General features: G+C 29.0%; 1 protein-coding gene across 1 annotated transcript; it reads right to left on the bottom strand.

The window, feature by feature from the left end:
* Nucleotides 1-3582: 3582 nt before the first annotated feature.
* On the bottom strand, nucleotides 3583-19134 carry LOC132934960 (RNA polymerase-associated protein CTR9 homolog). The gene is made up of 20 exons (XM_061001405.1): nucleotides 19036-19134; nucleotides 10868-10930; nucleotides 9601-9699; nucleotides 9289-9528; nucleotides 8640-9212; nucleotides 8458-8577; nucleotides 8251-8382; nucleotides 8011-8189; nucleotides 7734-7942; nucleotides 7490-7671; nucleotides 7249-7429; nucleotides 6474-6622; nucleotides 6284-6400; nucleotides 6064-6209; nucleotides 5557-5994; nucleotides 5189-5273; nucleotides 4995-5122; nucleotides 4881-4910; nucleotides 4349-4766; nucleotides 3583-3849 (listed from the first exon to the last, which is right to left on the bottom strand). Exons 1-19 carry the CDS (start codon nucleotides 19132-19134, stop codon nucleotides 4355-4357), a joined length of 3582 nt encoding a protein of 1193 aa, XP_060857388.1. The 3' UTR covers nucleotides 3583-3849; nucleotides 4349-4354.
* Nucleotides 19135-20697: the final 1563 nt, after the last annotated feature.

The raw sequence follows: 20697 nt of genomic DNA, 5'->3' as shown, positions 1-20697 counted from the left end.
ATACAATTTAAACACTCTTTGAGTACAACATACATATAGCCTTTAAATTCTAACTTTTCTTTGCCCTTCGGGCTCTCAAAAATATCCAAACTGTCTATAACTATTCAAACAGAAATTAAAAAAAATACACAACAAAATATATTATATACGAAAGCTGCTTTAATACACCACTGTAGTACGAGTACCGAATACAGAGAAATGAGCACACACAAAACTTGACAAATGTTATAAATTACCACTTCCATATTATCAGAATATTAAAGATAAAGTTATTGGTACCTTTCTTATCCATTATAATTTGTCTGTAGTTATTAGATATATATCTGATCGATATGACAGACAGACCGTGATACTGTGCTCTGAATCGTTTTTATCGTAGATATACAATAATTTGTCATTGAATAAAAATTTAACATTATTTGTGGGGACATAACAATTGTGCGTAGATTTGTTATACATTTTACTATACGCAATAATATAATACTAATATTTAGAATCTCATAAGGGGTTATTTTTCCAGTGGTTTTTTTTCGCGGCCCACTGAGAGTATAGCCTATATTAGTGGTTAAATATTTAATTATACTAACAACCTATGTAGTGTATCTAATAGACAAGGCCGTAGCCAGGGAGGTTAGGTTCAGACCCCCTTCCGAATTTTTTTTTAAAATAAGATTGAATAGTTTTAAATGCTTATTATATTTGAAACTTGTACATAGTACATTCGTAGATGTGTCACTGTGATTACAAGACACAATAAATAAAATCGTATATTTTATATTTATATTGTGTTAGATAAGTGATAACTAATCTTAATGTACTTTCGTAAAACCTAATGTATAGCTCACATAATACCTACGGTATCCAATCTTAATTATTTTGGAAATCGATGACTAGTAGAGCCGTATAACGGATTTTGTTTATACCATTTTCGTACACACGACGTTTATTTTTTTTGGTATATAGCTCCTTTGTCGAATTTGTGTATTTTTTATTTAAATTCCTATGCATGCGAGAGTTAATTATTTTTAAAAATGAATAAATTTTCACAATCCAATTTATAATCTTGGCTTTCTACTGAGCCAAAACTAAAAAAACCAAAAATTGACAGTTTAGAAATTTTAAGTTCTAACAACCACGAGGAAGTTGAAAGTCAGTGCAATAGATAGTAACGGTTAAATCTATTAGTATGCTTGATATTGGAAAATTTGTTAATGCTAGTATTAGTAAGTTGAGTATCAAAGAACAATTATTTAACATCCCTTGGTGTCCTCCAAACGATTATAATTTTCCTGTGATTGGAAAACGAAATATTCGATTCCAACGTCATTGGATGGATCAGTTCATGGTTAACCTACTCAGTTCTGTTAAATGGCGTTTTATGAAAAAAATGTATAGTTTTTGCCAGGGAATGTGCAGGAAAAGGAAATCACGTTAAATTAGGGTCCCTGGTCTTAAACAGTTTTTCAAAATAGAAAAATGCGTTGGAAACTTTTCAATCACATTCAATTAATTTGTACCATAAAAAGTCTGTAGAATCTGCTGAACATTTTTTATCTGTACAACGGGGCTAACAACAAAATATTGTATAATTTATGTAAGCTTAAAAAATAGATTGAAGAAAATAAAAAAAATTTCGTCCAATAGTTAATACTATAATAATGGTAGGCAAGAAATTCCATTTCGGGGTGCTTCGGATTTTGGACGATTGACGCTAAACGATATTGAACCTATCATAAATGACAGTAATTTTCATATTATTTATACTTATAATATGTACCTACCTACTATTTATTACAAATGTAAGGTGAATAAAGTGTATTAGATAATTCATAATATTATGTCACACATCTTAATTTCATAGCAGCTGTGAATTATGTAACTTTATAAGTCAATTAAATGTTATTTCAAAAAAAAATGTTTTTTAAACTAAGTAAAGGGCAATTTTCAAAACACCAAAAAATTTGATGTCAGAAAACATTTTTTCACAAATATTTTCTTTATACCTACATATATCATGTTTTTTAATAATTCATTATTGTTTTACCTAATAAACACAATTAAAATAAATTAAATTAAAAATACAAATCAAATGTATTGTTCCTTTTTTAATAGAAATAAATAATAATAATGATATTTAAATAATTTATACAAATATTTAGTATTTAAAAATCCGGTAACAATATTTAATAACTAATAAGAGATAGGAAATTATTAAATAAATACCTAGGAGGCTAGAGCCGCATTAATAAAATATAGTACATCATGTAGATGTTATTGCAATGCTAAAATTAGTATTGTAGGTATTTTATTTACACTAGGTAATATTATTAATAATTAATCAATAATAATTTATTTTTTGATCGTTCAAATTTATTTGCAGAATGCGGGTATCCTGTTGACGGTCATCGAATACAACGCTGATACGTAGATACGTAGTTAACCCAAAACGTTTATTAGTTTATTAATATTATTTTTTCTTTTTACTTTTAGCGTTTAGCTGCTCAACGTCGGGTCTGAAATCTTCCGCACAGGTGGCTAATTTGAAAGTTAATCAATTTTGACTTGAGATGACGGATTTGCTAGACACTCCAGCTTGGTTTTCGAATTAACACTTTTTACATACTTTTTTATATAATAGCTGTATGATTTGTATAACGTTACACAATATTGATTTAAATGTTTTATGATTTGCGTAATTAGATTTTTAATATTAATTTCCTTTATTTCAATTTAGAATACTTTAATGATTTTACATTTCTACGATTTAAATTTTTACAAACTAGACTTTCTCTAGTCATATTAACTTCATCAAAAGCCCCTTTGATAAATACAAAGGCAAAAATCAGAAAATCTTTATTGCAAAAACGTCAACAGATTGCCAAAAAAAGGTAGGAGACACTAGTAGGTACCTAAACCTTGCGGAAAATAAAAAAATTTAGTGTGGAAGGAGGACCCAATTGAGGCGATTTTTAAAGGTAGATTCCAGTATTTCATAACCTATGGAGGAAATTACAACAGATTGATAGACTGTGGACACATTTTTTGGCTTAAGTATGGGAATTGTAAAAAAACTTATGTAGAAATATGAGCCACAGAGCATTGAGAATATAGAGAAGTAGGTATTACCACAGACTAAAGTGTAAATAATACCAATATAAAACATTCAATTTATCAATTAAAATTACATTATTAAATTAACAATATTCAGTCATATCCAGTCTGTTATTACTTATTACCCACTTAATTATTGTCAAATAGACAATCAACAAGGAGTTAATTCTATATTGAACGTAACAGAAAATTGTTATAAGTGACAAAAAAGAAAAATTAAAATAAACTCAATTACAAATTACCTTTCATATTATATTAAAGATAACTTGAGTAATTAAATCACATGGGAAAAAATAAAAGTGCAAAAAAAAACATAAAATATAGCCAAAAATGGGACACCCATTACTTGGTAGTTGTAAATAACATAAAAAGTTAATTTTTGTTTTTTTTTTATTAATAATGAATAGACAAAATAAAAAATCTGCTGTAGAACTTAATTTTAAAACTATATAAACTTGATTCCTAATTTGATTCTTACTCTGTTATTTGTATTTTTTAAAAATATGTCTACAATTTAAAATATATTTGAGCAGATTTAAAAATCTATTTATGATTTACTTTAAAAGTATAAACTTTTGATCAAATCACATTTTAATTGTTGTTCGTTATGAATACATGATATATCAAAAAAAATGAAAATAATAAAGCACCTATTGTTTGAAAAATTATTCATAATAATAAATAATTTTCAATTCTACAGTTCAATTTTGCAACAGCTGAAGCTGAGCCGATCTGCTTCTGAAAATAAAAAAAATATAGTTACAAAATCAGTAAATTAAATATGTTTTTATGCTATACAACATACTACTATAAAGTTACACAATCCAGATTTTAAATATGGAATAATTAGCTTTCTAAAAATATGATCAAACTTGAAGTATTTTAACATTCAGTATAAAGAAATACAGCCTTTCAAGGATAAGAATTATAAATATGTACCATAGTGAAACCACCTAATAGGGGTCAACCCAGAGACCTACAAACAATTTCAACTATTGAGAAGAATGGAAAAAACAATTTAATTTGCATTGATAAAGGTTTCACATGTATTTATATAATTTTATAATACATTGAGAAATTTAACAAAAAATTAATGTACACTGGTATAGTGAGTTGTATTGATTTTCTACAAAAAAAATAATAATTAAAAAAAAATGGAAATATATATATATGTTGTGCTAAAACATGATTCATACTATAGTCACTGAATTTGAGTACCATAAAAATCTATATTTACCTAGATCTAGAATCTGCTTCTGGATTTGGAGTGCGAATCGGATGTAGATGTAACTATTGAATGAGCTGGTGAATTAGAAGCTGAACGATTACCAGACTTTGATCGGGCTGGTGATCTTGATATTGACTTAGATTTACTACGAGATTGTGAGCACCATTTGGTACCTGATGCTGAGCGAGACCTGGATCGGCTATTAGATCTTAAATGACTTTGTGAAGGCGAATGACTTCCCGAACGAGATTGACTGCTAGAATGTGAACGGCTTTGAGATCGAGATTTACTATCCGAATGTGATCTAGATCTTGAACGACTACGTGAAACACTTTTAGGCTTTGATTTAGACCTATGTGAACCAGACCGATAGCTTGATGGACTTCTGGTTCTACGGCTACCAGAACAGGAACGAGACTTGGAGGAGCTACAAATTAATAAAGTTAATTATTGTGGTGATGTAGAAAATCATAATAACATAGTATGTGACATGTAAAAATGATATCAATATAATATCATGTAATAAACTAATATTACTTACCTTGAACGTGATCTAGCATTCTTTGAAATACTGAAAAATTTTATTAAAATATTATGTAGAACAAATATGTTACAGCTTTAATAATATATAATAATAAGAAAGTATTATACTAACTGTCCACAAATTTGTTTTTTTACTTCACCGTCGCTACTATCATCCTCACTAGTAGATATAGTTGCTTTGGATACAATTCTAAGTTGATGTTTAGATGATAACATGGGTCCCTTCTTATTACTTGTAACCTTAACACAAAATATTTTAGCTATTAAACTGTTTTGTTTATGTACTAAGTTAAACAAAAAACTTACTGAACGTCCTTTCCTTGATGCAATTTTATCACTTGCACCAGATCCTACTCTTGTTTTCTTTCCTTTATCACCACTAGTACCACCACTGCATTTAAATAATAAATAACACAACTATTATGAACATATTTTTTAATATGAACCCAAAAACTACTATATGTTTAATTTATTTAGCTCTGTACTTGGCACCAGTAACAATAATATAAAATTATTTTTTAAATGAAGTAAATATATAGTAGGATTTGAGTTTTATTTAATTCTGATGTAGTATATGTTCATACCCTAATGGTTGAATCAGAGATAGACAGAAGATTTTAATATAATATAATCATTAATCATTCATAAATAATTAATAGAATAAAATGTGTTACCTTGATTTGTTAGACTTTGAAGCCCTACAATTTTTATTGCCACCTGGACCTGGTTCAGATGCAATGTTTCCACCAGAATCCGAACCATAGTTTTTAGAGCGTTTCCCTTTACTCTTAGGTTTTTCTAAAACGGGGTCAAACACTATCGCATTCTTTGTTTTTTCTCTATATTCTTGGCGTTTTAACAATATTTCTTTTCTTTGTTCTTCTTGTTTTTGTAATTCCTTAGTTTGCTCTTTAATCTGTTGGACACGCAATGATTCTCGTTCCTCTTCCTGTTTATGACGCATTTCACGCATATCATTATCCATCTTACGTGCTCGTGCTACATGGTATTGGGCTTGAGACAGTAAGTCTTTAGACTGTTTAGCTTCAATAACAGCCAAACCAACATCATAACGCATATGGTCACCATGAACAGATAAATATTGGAAATATCTGAAAAACAATACATATTAATATAATACTTATAATATATAATAATATTTATTAAACCAGTAATTATACTTATGTGATAATCCAAGTTCATTTACAGCTTTCAGTACATCTTTCAAGTTTGATTTTTCATCTTTCAGTAGTTGAGCTGCTAGTTTTTGTAGAACAAAAGCAATATTGTAAATTATAACTGTATCCTGAGGAGCAACCCTTCGAGCCTAACACCAAATAAAAATGTATGTGACTGCATTAGTTTATAATAATAATATAATAACCAACTATGTTTACCCACTTTCAAAAACACTGCTTTTGCTTCTTTTAACTTTCCTGCTCTGAAGTATGCTTGCCCAAGATATTGAAGTACTTCAACATTATCATGTTTAAAAAACTTCTTTATACAATTTTCATACTATAACATAATATTACATAAATATGAAGTCACCCTTAATATTTGACTTTTAATCTGAACAATTCTAGCATACCATTTGAATAGCACTAATATACTGATTTTGTTCCATGTATATATGTGCAATATTTAACCAGACGTCACAAAAATCAGCAGTAGCCTCTCTCACTTGAGCAAATATATCGCTTGCCTCAATTATACAATGCTTATGTGCCATAACACAACCTTAATAAACAAATTTAAAATGACAAATTTATTTTTAGAAGAATTATAACACAGTACATTCTTACCATTGAGCATTTAGTATAAAATCTATAAAGAAGAATCTTCTTAAAGAAATTTATATATTCAAAAATTGATTTTAGCTTAATTTGGCAATACATTTATAGATAAGGACAAATTTAAAATGATATCTTTTGACTTTTTCAATAAAATATTCCATGCTTGCAGTGGCGTGCCTATAGTTTTAAATTTGGATGGGGGATTGTTATAACTAATAATATATTTAGAGGAATTGTGGTGGTAATACCAAAGACACATTAAGGGGATTTACCGGATAATGGTGGGAGGAAGAGGGTATAACCTTTAACCTCCCGACCATAGGGTCAGCTTGCTGCTGCAAGTTTGTTAGATTTTTTTATTACAAATTTATATTTGTAATTGTAATATTAATATTTAATTTAGTCCCTAGCCAAATAAATGCCATATTATAAATGTGTTATAAAGACTTGCATTGCAGCGTGCGTTCGAGTCGCAATAACCCTTAAGTACCAATATTTCTATGTCTCATGACATCATGAACTAAATAAAACTCAATAAGATCTAACCTAATAACACATATAATCACTAACCAATTCCATTAGCTGCCCAAATATTCCTAGGATCATTTTTCAATACTTTTGTAAAAAAGTTTAATGCCAAATCTTGATGTCGTTTTTCCTGGTCCTTATTTCTAGTTGGTCGATGTAGAGTTGACAACCAAATATTTCCCAGAGCAATTAATGAGTATGAATCATTTAATGTTGATGGGTTCTTAAGACAATCAAAATTATAATATTTGGATTACAATGTACAAGCTTTATTTTGACTTACCATCAGCACACGTTCAAATTTTTTTTGTCCAGGACCCCATTCCATTTTGGTTAAATGCAAGTTTCCAAGTAGTATCCAGGCATCAGGATGTTTATTCTCTATACGTAATGCTTCTTTAAACCAATCAGAAGCTTCATAAATTTGGTTACGATCTCTAGCCATACAACCCAAACGTAAATAACCTGTAAAATAATAGACTATAATAGCTATCATAGCGTAAAAGTAAATCAAATAGTTTGTATACAATCAATATAATTAGGATGCTCCTTGAGAATGTTTTTGTAAAATGTTTCTGCCTTCTGAAACTGGCATTGCTCTTCAAAAATCCTTGCCAAATTGTACGTAGTTGTAACAACAACAGAGTTATAATGCTGTGGATCAGCTTCAGCCATTTTCTTTGACAAACTCAAAGATTCTTCAAGATTAGAACGAGCTTCGTCCATATTTCCAAGTCTTTAATTATAAATAATTATTTACATTTTTATGTTTATAATTTGTTTAGCTATGACATAAATGTATACCTATAATTTAATGCAGCCACATTATTTATTATTTCAGGTGGAACGTAATTATTAACACTATTGCGCATTAAAATCATAGCTTTACCATATGCAGATAATGATGCTTGTAAATCTGATTGCTGTAATATTTGAGCTAATTCTACCCAAGCGTCTACATCATCTGGGACAAATTCTGTTACCTAAGGTCATTAAATAGAAATTAAAGTTCAACATTTAATTTATTATTTTTAAATTGCATACTTTTTTTAAATGACTTTTTGCAATATCTCGTTTCTGTTGATTTTTTGAATTAGCATACAATGTACCAAGAATTTTCATTGTCTCATAATTTTCTGGACAAACTTTAAGCACTTTTTCAAAGCACTGAGCCGCCTAAATTAATTTAAAAAACAAAATGCATTCAAATAAATATTGATGTAAAGAAAAAATGTTATGAATAAGTATTACAGTATCCATATCGCCTCCATGAATATACATCTGACCAAGGCCATAATGTGGGAGTACAAATGTAACCGGTGCAAACTCAACTGCTTGATAATAATATTGAAATGCTTGGTCATAATTTTTCTAAAATTTGTATCATATTAAAATTATATAATACACCATTACCAAAAAATAAACAATATTACCTGCACATGAAAAATTCTAGCTATTTGATAACAACTTTCAGCTCTCATAGCTTCATTCTCCGTGTTTTGTAAGGCAGTTCTAGCGAGTAATTCACACTTGGTATAATCTTTTTTAAAGAAAAAGTGATTGGATAAATGATTTAACACCATTGGGTTGAATGAATCAATAGTATATGCTTTGCACAGCAGATTTACACCTAATTTAATGTCACCAGGCTTTTCACCATTCAACTTCATGATGGCAAGACCCACTAATGCACTAACACACTTGGAGTCTAACTGTATGGCACGTTCAAATGCTAATTGAGCTTTTTCTATGTTTCCTAGTTTCAAAAAACAATGTGCCATCCCCAGTCGAACGTTAGCAGGACATTCAGGGTTAGAGCGCAGTACTTTTTTATAATAGGCTAGAGCTCCTATGTAGTCCTTTCTGTTGAATGCGATACAAGCTTTGCCTAATTGAGCTAGTATATTATTAGATGATTGATTCAATACAAATTTGAACTGAGCATCTGCTTGTTCAATTTTATCACCTTCTAATAAGCAAAAAAAAGCACGACCCAACAAATGATCCTATAAATTTGGAAAATATTCAATTACATTTTGAAAACATTAAGATACAAGATACAAATTATAACCACATTCTTACCGTATCATACATAATAATTTTATCTGCTGTTGTAAAAAGTTGTGTGGCCTTGGTAAAAAGTTCACGGCGTTTATCTTTATTTCTCTCTTGATTAGCTGTTTGTACATAGTATGCTGCTAACATATCTAGAGCTCTCATTTGATCCTTATCGCTATCCTTATATTCTAAATTAGCATTTCTACGTGATGACTCCAGCAACATAACCAAAGCAGCTGAATTGCCTCTTTTGTAATACTCCAACTAAAATTTGTTATAAAAAAAAATTATTCTATATTCATGTTCAAATCAGTTAAGTTATTAAACAAGGCATACAGCTAAATTGACCCATATATGTAGATTTGAACGTTCAGACTTTAAAATGCTAAGTATTTCATCATACTCGGGCAATTTATCAACTTGTATTTCAATAACCTGAAAAAAAATTGAATTTTGAATTACATATTTATTCAAAACTTTACAGGCAATAATATGGATCGTGTTAACAGAAAATAAACAATTTTTTTTCTACAATTTATACAGTTATTTTATTATTTAACAATTCTTTATTTTTATATAATAATAAAACATGATAGGTAATACATCATATTTTATTATGTGTTACATCTATAAATTTTATAATTTTTGGAAAACATAGGTACATTTATCTTCAAGAATGTTAATAAAGGTTCCCACACACTACAACGGTGGTGGTTAATTGTGTCCAGATACATTTTACCGCTCCACTCACCCATCACTACAGTGTTTAAAGACCTTAATAATGTGAAATAAAATATAACAACAATAACATGGAAGTTTTATGCAAGTTTTTTGTCCCAAATCAAAATGATCTAAGTAGCAGAAACTAATCATTGACCAATCAATATTTCAATAATTTTGAACAGTTTGGATAATGTATTCTTATGATGCTAACTGCATCCTACACGTAATATTGATGAAATATTAATTGTTTTATATTTTACCTACTAAATTATATAACAAGCAACAAAAATTTTGAAAATTTCTGAAAACTGATAAATAAGTACAAAGTGTTTTTGGTGTCATACTATCAGGTAGTAATTTATTTATTAATGAATATTATCAAAACTATTATATTTTAAATAGGCTTTTTGCAAGACGGGTATTTTACTTTTCCCAACTTACAATCAATGCACTTGTACAGAGCATTACAAAACAAACAAATGTAAATACAAAGAATCTCACAAATTTTGCAACACAAAGTGTAGTTCTAGAAATTCATATACCTACTAAAATTAAAATACCAAAATAATATTATAATATCTCTAAGAAACAATTATTAACTAAATTGTATAACTCGCACATTTATTACAAATAAAAATTATATTATAATACTAATGTTTTATATTTTAATAAATTGTTTTTTATTACCATATTGAATTAAGACATTAAGTGTTTATTTTTAAATTTTAAACATGACAACCAATAATATTTATTATACTATCCACAAAAAAGCAAATGTTAGCACACAACTATAGACCCAAAATTCATAAAATTTTAAATTATATTTGGATTTGTATAACTGAGCAATACATAAAGTCTTTTAGGTAACAACATTACATACCTCGTTTGAGTCTCTAAGCGGTATTTCGATTAGGTTGACCATCTTGAGACAATCGATCGTGTACTGTGCAAAAAAAAACAATTAACGTAACAACATTTTAAATTAATATAACTTAATCATTGTACGCGCAGTTTAAGCAAAAACACACAAAAATACCTATCATCTATAATAAATTGGTCTCTGAAAGTCTGATAGCATAAAAATTAAGAAACTGTAAACACTTCCAAAATCAATCTTCAGAATTCAAGTATCAAGATGCGAGTCTCGTGTTCGGGACACCTGGCTTGTCGTTTTCACGATACCGTTTAGGGCTCTTGATAACGGGGGTCGTTGGCAAACAATGGTCATTACCGACTTTACAATAGTAACAGAACAATAAATAAATAAACAATGGCAATAGAAGAGTATAGATAATGTTAATATCTGTAAAAAAATATCTTTATTATTCCTAGATACAGAAATATTTTATTCGTTATTATGTAAATATTTTAAATATTTATTTACTTGTACAAATTATGTACCTATTCATGTTAATATTGTATACATTTGTATAAATTATTGTTAAATGATATACTAGTGCTAGATCGCATGAATAATTACTAAAAATGCAATGAATCATTATTACATTATAAAATAGTCCCTTGGACATAATTTAGTGAGATATGATTTTTGGTATTTTTAACCTGTCGTCGGTCGTGTGATGAGTATTATCTTTTATAACATAAACATATGTTTGGGCTGCATGCACGTTGAGGTTCCTGACAAATATTTTGTAAGGTTTTCTTTGTCATGGTTACTTATTAAGAAAACTTATTTATGATTCACAGATTTTCCTTGTATAGGTTAGGTAAACATTATATTCTTACAAATTAAAAAAATTTATTTTTTGTGTTTTTGCTCTTTTGATACCTATTACTAATGAGGAGTACTGACTAATACATTGGCGTACAGTACGTTTAATGATAATAATATTTACATACAAAACAAATATGGTAAATTACAATCTAACACGTACCTAAGTAGACACTAGCGGACGCAAACACTTATACTCGTCGAAACGGGTGAAGTTGACACGTGTAGCGATAACGCAGACGTGAATTCGACGTCGATCGCAAATGGCGCCGCCACGGACTTGATCACCGACCGTCGTCGCCACAAACGCGCACGTGCAACGGTGTACAGCACAGAACGATGGCAAAAACTTTTAGTCGCACAAACAAGAGCGGGGAAACTGTACTTACACGAAGAGCTCGCGAGTTGGCACACAAAACAACGTGAAAAAACTTCTTGGACAATAAAAAGGTCGCCACAGAAAAACAACGCCACCGCCGGACGTTGTTCGTTGCAAGAGAAACAAGAAAGCGCGTCAACTACGGCTCAGACGACGGCTGATAATACAATACCGGCGCTGCACTACAGGCTAGCCAACATTGACCGGCCGCATATAAGCTTCATTTCGGCACCTGTGTTCAACTACGCACTATCATTGGTCGAATTTAAATACTACGCATACAAATTGTTCCATCGAATTTGAATTATGTTTAGGCTAGGGCATTATAAATACTAGGTATGCTACGCCGCCTTTTAGCGACGAATAATGTTTTGTGAATATGAATTTACCCCTCTTTATTTTATAATGTTATCATTGATAAATGAGTCGCTAAATGGTGGCATAGCATACCCATTCTATGTAAAGCCTTAGTTTAGGCGCATATTTAGAATTAATCTTCGAATGCGTATTCATAATCAAATTGGTTTCTAATTTTGGTTCACACGAAGTTTAATACTAATATTCTATAAATAACACGATTTCTGTAATGATTGATTAAGAGAACGTGATACCCGCATGTGTTGTCTCCGTCTTACAAGTGCGTAACATAGCAAATTCTACACTCGGCAGAAAACGTGTAGCTCTGTTAGTTTAAAAATCCGAGTGAATTGACCTGTTATAAAATCAAAAGGTGAGATTATTATCTAGGCAACTTCGTGGGTTTTTATTATATTTTAATTTTAAAGCGAGTAATGATTATTTGAAAATTTTAAATTATTTGTATATCTTAAAGTACTCATAACCCACTTCAAAATTAAAATATAATAAAAAACCCACGAGGTTTCCTAGATAATAATCTTACCTTTAGATTTTATAAAAAGTCAATTCGTTCTAATTTTTAAATTAACGGAGTTACATGTGTTCTGCTGAGCGTAAAATTTGCTATAACTCACTTATAAGACGGATACAACACAAGCACACGTACTCTTAAGAATAATTATTACAATAGACAGTGCAATTAATATACCACCTATGGATTATAATTTTAAATTTATTTTATAGTGGAATATAGTGTATTACTCCATCAATAAAATGTTTAAACTGATTGGATGTGAAAATAATGTTTATAGCTCAAATTTGTTCTCTGAGCAAGACATTTTTGGATGGATTAGTGAGTTTTGCAATGAAACCAATACAAGTTGGTGTATGCATAATAAATTAACATTTAATGAATGTTCAAAATTTGTCGTAGGTAAGCTATTTACTAAATAGTAAGTTAATAATGTAATGTTACCAACGACCTACTCAATAATTATGAACGTCTAAGCATTTATGTATCTATAAGACTACAACTGAATGAATGTATCTTCATTTTAATGTTCAAAACAAAAATAAATATTTATATCAGCTGTGTTGAATAGTATTCAATACTCTAGTATACTAGTATTTAATACAAATTTTGTAGAATATTTTTAAAACTTAGTTTAATGTCAAATGGTTTAATATTTAAATATCGATGTACCTTATTTATTGGTGATAAAAATGCCTAAATATTGTGAAATGTCTAGTTCTTTAAATCAAATATATTATTAGGTAGGTACATAACGTGTGTTATGTTTATAGAACTTTTTTTTAAGTACAGTAATATCAAGGTAATTGTCAGTAATTGTTATTACCACAGATTATATACAATTATGAAATATTACTATTCATATAATCTGAGTTTTTATACTATATTATATTTTAGCTGGTTCAAATATTATTAGAAAAGTGTAATACATTCTTATAATCTATTATAATTATTTTTATAATTTTAAATTCTGAGCAGAGGAATTAATGCATTCATTTTACAATCATGTGTTGTTTTTTTTTTTTTTGTTGTTGTAATTCAAAAAAAATATTCTTGTTGAGTTATAACTTTTACACATAACTTCTATACATTTTACTATACGCAATGACATTTTCAAAATATTTGAATCATTAACCTATACATACCATAAACCTGTAACGTTTAGTGTATGTTTAGGTCATGCGTATGTTAAATATATTATGTACGGTATGTTCTTAAATTTATAATATACTATCGGGTATAGGTTATGCGCTGCGCGTCAATTATTATTGTGTAACAGCGTTTTCTTTTTAAAACACGGAGTAGCGACAGTTGAAGTTTTCCTCGGCGATGCTCGCGGGGAAAACGTTCAGTGAGAAAGGGTTAGGTTATCGACGGGTGTCTGAACCCTTTCTGTTAGCATGAACGTATTATCGTTATTATTATTACTTTTTATGTATCTGGCCGGTACAATGCATTGAGAATTATTATTTATTCTTATTAATATTATTGTTAAAAAATATCGTCATTTAGCTAAATTATTATTATCTTTGTTCTTTTATAAGACTGAGTTTTACGCCCGTTGAGCTTTCTCGGCACCAACTCAATATATTAAATTTTATTCACCTAAATATTGTGTATTGAGTTTTGTTTTATAATTATTATTACTGTGATACTTGTGGTTCCATCCCTTTGGCCTCTCATTAAATTATTACGGTAAAAAAAATCCACGACCGTCCGGCCCTTCGGGTCTCGGCTCGTGGTTGACGGCCTTGCTCAAACCGGCGGGTAACCATTTGACTATCGAGTCATGAGCAATATGTCTCGAATTGTCACAAACCCATTTATACTTTTAAGGCAATACTACTTTACTGTAGAACTTAAGTGGTATTGCCTTATATAATTAATAACAATAATATAAAATGGTATGAATATACACTATAATAACTGAATATTAATAATAATTTAATAAATGTAATATTTTCTGCAAAAATTACATCAACCAACGTAATAGTAGGTACTTTAATGGCAATATCAAAAAAATATTTCATGAAAAATACTTGATATAAGTCTCAGGTTATTAATTGTTTTTTGTATAGGTAGGTATAATAATAAATAATTGAATTCAAATTGCTTCTAACCTAACCTAACCTAACCTAACACATTTATTATAGTGACCCACTCCACATCTACTGTACTACAGAGTGGTACCTAAGGGTGCCCATCAATTAGAACCTATGGGGGGGGGAGCATATCATTAAAAAAAACTAAGAACCAGCAAAATTGCATAACAGAAATATAACAGAAAATAGATATACAACATGGAGAAATCATAAAATATTATGTACCTATCTTATAATATATCATGTAGTATAATATCACCAGTAAAAATAGTTTAATATTTACAATCAAAAAAATAACTATTATTTCACATTTGGCTAGGGGGTGACCATGGTGGTACTAACTTTCCCACCTTATTTTATTTTAATATTTATATAGGTAATATTCAACAATAGGAAAATAGGTATTGTTTGCCATAATAGTGCAATACCTAGTGCATATTGTAATATTTTACTATAAAAATGAACTATTTTCAAAATAGCTTTCTAATAATAGTTGTTTCTACTATTTACAAGAGAAATCTATGTATGCCATCATAGTAGTTTCAATAAAATAACCAAAATGGACAATAAAAAGGAAGATCAAAAAATATCCAGTGTGATGCTAAGATTGACATCAAAATTAAATTAACCTTAAAGGGTACAAAACAAAAATATAAATTTGTAAAAGTAAGTAAGATAATAATTATTTATAATATTAAAAAGTAGGTACCATAGGTATTACTTTTAACATACTATAGTTGATTTAATTTAGTAAATACCAGTAGTAATAAAGTATAAGGAATTAAAATTACATATATTATATATAATATAATATGTATAATATATGATATATTGTTTTATATATAACGCTCGCACAGAATAGTTTTTTATTTTCCGTATAAACCTAGTTGGGTCAGGCCCGTATGCAAGGGTACGGAGAGTTGTCTTTATATAATATATACGGCGTATGGTAGGTACCTCGTGAAATATTCTTATTTTTGTTTGTTTTCTTCTTCTATTTCGTTTCATACAGTTTTTCACATAACTATGTAATTAATTTATCACCCGATCATCTCTTAAATATTTCGCATGACGTTTGTTAAGACAGTATTTGGATTTCAGCTGCATATTAATGCATTTTAATGGTCACGTTAATCATCGTCCGATATTGCACAACTTTTTTAAAACTGGTGGCTTATATATTATATGATTATTGTTATATTATACGAGTACAGAGAAGAGTGTCATTTAGTTCTAAATATAATTTATAACACACGTATGAAATATACAAGGAATGTCAGTTTACGAAATTAAAATTGTTATAATAAATAAACCGCTGTTGGGTTAAAATACGTAATTATATAGGCTCTTATCGAAAATAGTCTTGCGTTTTGTACTGAGACTTAGATTTTGCGAAAAAAATAAATTGGAAAATTGGTTTCAAAAATAAAGTAGCAATATATTTAATATTTTATAAATAAATAATTGTCGTAGTCAAAATATTATGACAATGGGCCAAAATGGCAGGACAAAAGTACAAAACCAAAGGGTGCGTATAATACTTTCAGAAAACCTTAGAATTTTTTTGGTTCCATATGCAATATACATTATACATATTATACATATAGCTTTAGTTTGCTTCTTGGTGATATAATGGTATTGTCCATATTAGGTGCCATGACTTTTTTAGTGTAATTTAATGAGGAAGAACTAAATTATTTTTTATATTACTACCAAAAATGGCACAATATTCTTCTAAATATTTGTTAATTTTGAATCGATTGATGCTATATTAAAAATTAAGTAAGATTATTTTAAACACACTTGTAAACATATTATATTGGACTTCGCAATTATTTTCGCACAGGGTCTCTCAATTTTTTTTGTCCTAGACCTTGAAAATTCTAAATACAGCCCTGAACATGGGTATTGGAGCGTCGTCACCACGTATATTTTAAAATAATTTAGGAAGACTCCGTACCCGTGTGTGTTGCCTGCGTCTTATTAACACATAATATTATACTAAAATATATGTCTATCAGGTTCAATTGTGTATTGTTTGCTTTAATATTAGAGTGAATTATCTGTGTTCAATCGTTGGTTTTTAGCGATGTTTAATTTTTAATTTAATTTAATTATTATTTGGTTATATTATATAATTTAATAGGTATTTATAGACCATAGTGTATAAGATGAAATCTGTAACAAGTTATTTGCTATGTGTTGTGTCCTCCGTTGAACCAATCAATATAATTATTATTAGAGACGAAATACGATAAGATATCGACTCTCTTATGAGCGATTGTTGATTGTGATTATTGTTCTATAATTTAAAGTTTTTTTTTTTTTTTTATTAAAATTTGTATAATATGTAAACATAATAAAATATAAAATATATAAATACAATTATCTACTTCTTTAAGCCGAAGCTTGTGATGAAGTAGAGAGTTAACTTTTAACAATCTGAAGTTGAAATAAGAAAGATAACTTAAAATTAAAAAGTAAATAGTAAAGAATGATTACAGTTTAGTCATAAGTAAACATCAATAAATACAAAATATAATATAAATAATAAGATTCAAATAAAAAAATACTATAGCTAATTTTAGATGATCTTCGTACTAACTTAATACCATGTATACGTATAGGTATTCAATAACAATTTATATTAATAATTAAAACCAAAATTAAAAAATTAGAAATTAAAAATTAGAAAATAACCATTGAAACACTATTTTTCTCTTATTAAACAAACCAGAATGAATATTTTTCTTTGAGGTAAGCGGCATTTGGTTGAAATAATTTGGACCCAGATAGTCTACAAAGGATTGGCCAAATGATTTTTTAGCATACTTAACGGGCAGATCATAAGCTCTATGTTCTCTAAGTTTAGTAAAATTTATTTGATTACTTTGAGATGAAATGAGTTTATTAATAACAAATATTAAGGCGATTTTTTTATATAGCAGTCATAATTATAATACACCCAACAATTTATAATTTTGATTAGTTGAGCCCTCTAATGTTTTCTTATTGAAGATAATTCTTCCAATACAATTTTGATTAAGTCGTACATTTTTATATTATTGTCTTTGACGCCACCCCATATCAGAAAACCGTATTAAAAATGGATTGATAAAAAGCAAAATATATATTTCGTAAAGACTTCAAACCTTTATAACTATATAAGTAATCAATGTATTATTTATAACCTTATATATGCATAAAAGATACAATAATATTATTGATACAAAATTAGTTGTGTACAAAAAACATATTTTCGCAGTGGATAGCGCGTTGGATTCAAAGGACGTGGGTTCGATTCCCACCGGGAATGCATTGGAAAAAAATGTTCACAATTTTATTTAGAATGTTGAATGTACGTTTTAATTTTGTGACTATAAAACAATATTGATGATTATCTGATAACTTATTTGCTGAATATTTTTCTATGTAACATACTTTGTAAATTGTTTAAAAATTGTATAGAGAAAATATTACTATCTAGACATGACGTAGTAACTTCTATGTAATTACATTTCTTTTTGTAGAAACGATTTCGAAAATAGGTAGACAAATAAATTTGTTCAATTTATTGTTTGTGTTTATATTTTTTAAGGAACACGCGTTTATGTTCATGTTCATAAACACTTTAACACAATTAACTCATTTATTTATAGTCGTTTATTAAAATTTTTAAATATTAATATTGTATACATAGGTACAATGGTACACATAATTCACTTTAAAATAAAATTATCGTAAGAAACCGAGTACCAACAAGAGGACACAGATAACGTTCTTATACATTTATGTTTGATAACAGGTTATATTTTTCACTCTAATATTTGAGTCAACAACACAAAATTCGAACTGATGGACGTACATTTTGGTATATTAGGTATGCGTCAGAGTAAGACGCAGACGAAATATTATGCGGATACAACGTCCTCTTAAGTATACTTACAGTTAAGGGCGAGTACGGCGATCCCTTGGCCGTCAACACTTGGAACCCATTCTGGTGACCCATAGCCTTGGACATCACCATGGTCGTTTCCAACATCATTATGGTTTGATCGCTGCACGCCGACTTGGCCGTCACCTCGATGTCGCCGAACTCGTACTAGCTGGGGGGGGGGGGGGGCACGGTGGCACTTTAATCGTTTACCACTCCCAGCCTCTGTTCAATTATTATAAACGCATCAGTCTCGTTTGCCTGAGGATTTAATTACATTATTATTCATATTAAACGATAATCGATACTCAACCGACATAATGTAACAACGTGACGTATATGATATATCTCACACGACACACGGTAATTATCTCGGATTATGAAGGAAATTTATATTTCATGTTCCATTTTTATACGTGGAACCACATCACAAATAGATATAATGGCGGTATGCTCATTGCTCACGATAACATTTGTCTAATTCTAAACTGAAAAATAAAATAATTTTCTGTTTTATATTATACAGGTTAGTTGAATACTAACATAATGCGTGTCCCATAACACGGAGCCATATTCTACTATAGATTTAACTAAGGATCAATAAAATACTTTTATTGATGATTCAAGCTTGAATTCTGAAGCTATTCGCTTCACAAATCCTAGTACTTTTAGTGCCCTACAACATGAAGATTCGATGTGGAAGTGAAAATTGAGAGTAGGAGTATAAAGTATACCTAGGTCTTTAACGCTCATGACTGATGCAAGGGAAGAATAATAAATCGTGTATTGGAAGGGGATAACAGATCGACATCTAGTGAACGACATAGTTAAACACTTCTTCACATTAAGACTCAGTCCTAGGGAACATAAGTAGGAAACCACATTATCTAAATTAGATTGAAGTAAGTGACAATCATCTATAGATTTAATTTTCAGGAACAGCTTGAGGTCGTCCGCAAAAACAAGGAATTTGCAGTTAGGTATGATTTGTTTTTGGCCATTTAAGAATAAGGAAAATAGTACTGGTGATAAGTGGCCGCCTTGTGGAACACTGGATAGTACGAAAGTAACCGATAATTTATGCCCATTGGTCTTGATCCATTGTAATCTGTCGGATAAATAAGACCTGAACCAGGACAAGAGTAGATCACCAAATCCTGTCCTGTAAAGAACTTTGATAAGGGCTGAGTGGTCAACACGGTCAAAGGCCTAATTATATTATATAAATGTGAATTTTTTTTCAGAAAATCTAAACCCAATTTTTAAAGACTTTATTTTTATTTTTTTGAATTTATTAATTAATAACTATATTTAAATTCCGATTTTTTGTATATTTATATTTATATGAAATAAATCCTTTTTAGTGCATATTTTTAAGTTTATTGGGTCATATATAAGTGCATATTTTAGTACTTTTTAGTGCTATAAGTTCCGAACACTGGTTATAATTTTAAAGCCAAACCACGACGGCATGGTATTCTTGTTTAACAAGAATAATTAAAAATAGAAACAACTTAAGAACTAAAATAATAAAAAAAAGTATTCAATAAAATAGTATTCAATAGTTAAAAAAAAAGTATTTAAAATACCATTCAAATACTTCAAAATTAAAAGTATTTGAATCTTTTACTCAACACTCTACAACATTAAAAACGTGAATATGATGGACGTTTT

Source organism: Metopolophium dirhodum, chromosome 1, assembly GCF_019925205.1.
Source record: "Metopolophium dirhodum isolate CAU chromosome 1, ASM1992520v1, whole genome shotgun sequence".
Lineage (NCBI taxonomy): Eukaryota > Metazoa > Arthropoda > Insecta > Hemiptera > Aphididae > Metopolophium > Metopolophium dirhodum.
This window is presented reverse-complemented; position numbering and strand designations above follow the sequence as displayed.

Bases quoted from the DNA above. Each gene is read 5' to 3' on its own strand.
- LOC132934960 (XM_061001405.1), bottom strand. From the start codon at position 19,134: ATGATGTTGGAAACGACCATGGTGATGTCCAAGGCTATGGGTCACCAG. The intron at 10,931-19,035 runs GTAAGTATACTT...TTTTTTGCACAG, and splicing joins CGCCGTACTCGCCCTTAACT to TACACGATCGATTGTCTCAA. The intron at 6,623-7,248 runs GTTAGTGATTAT...TTGTTTATTAAG, and splicing joins TTGGGCAGCTAATGGAATTG to GTTGTGTTATGGCACATAAG.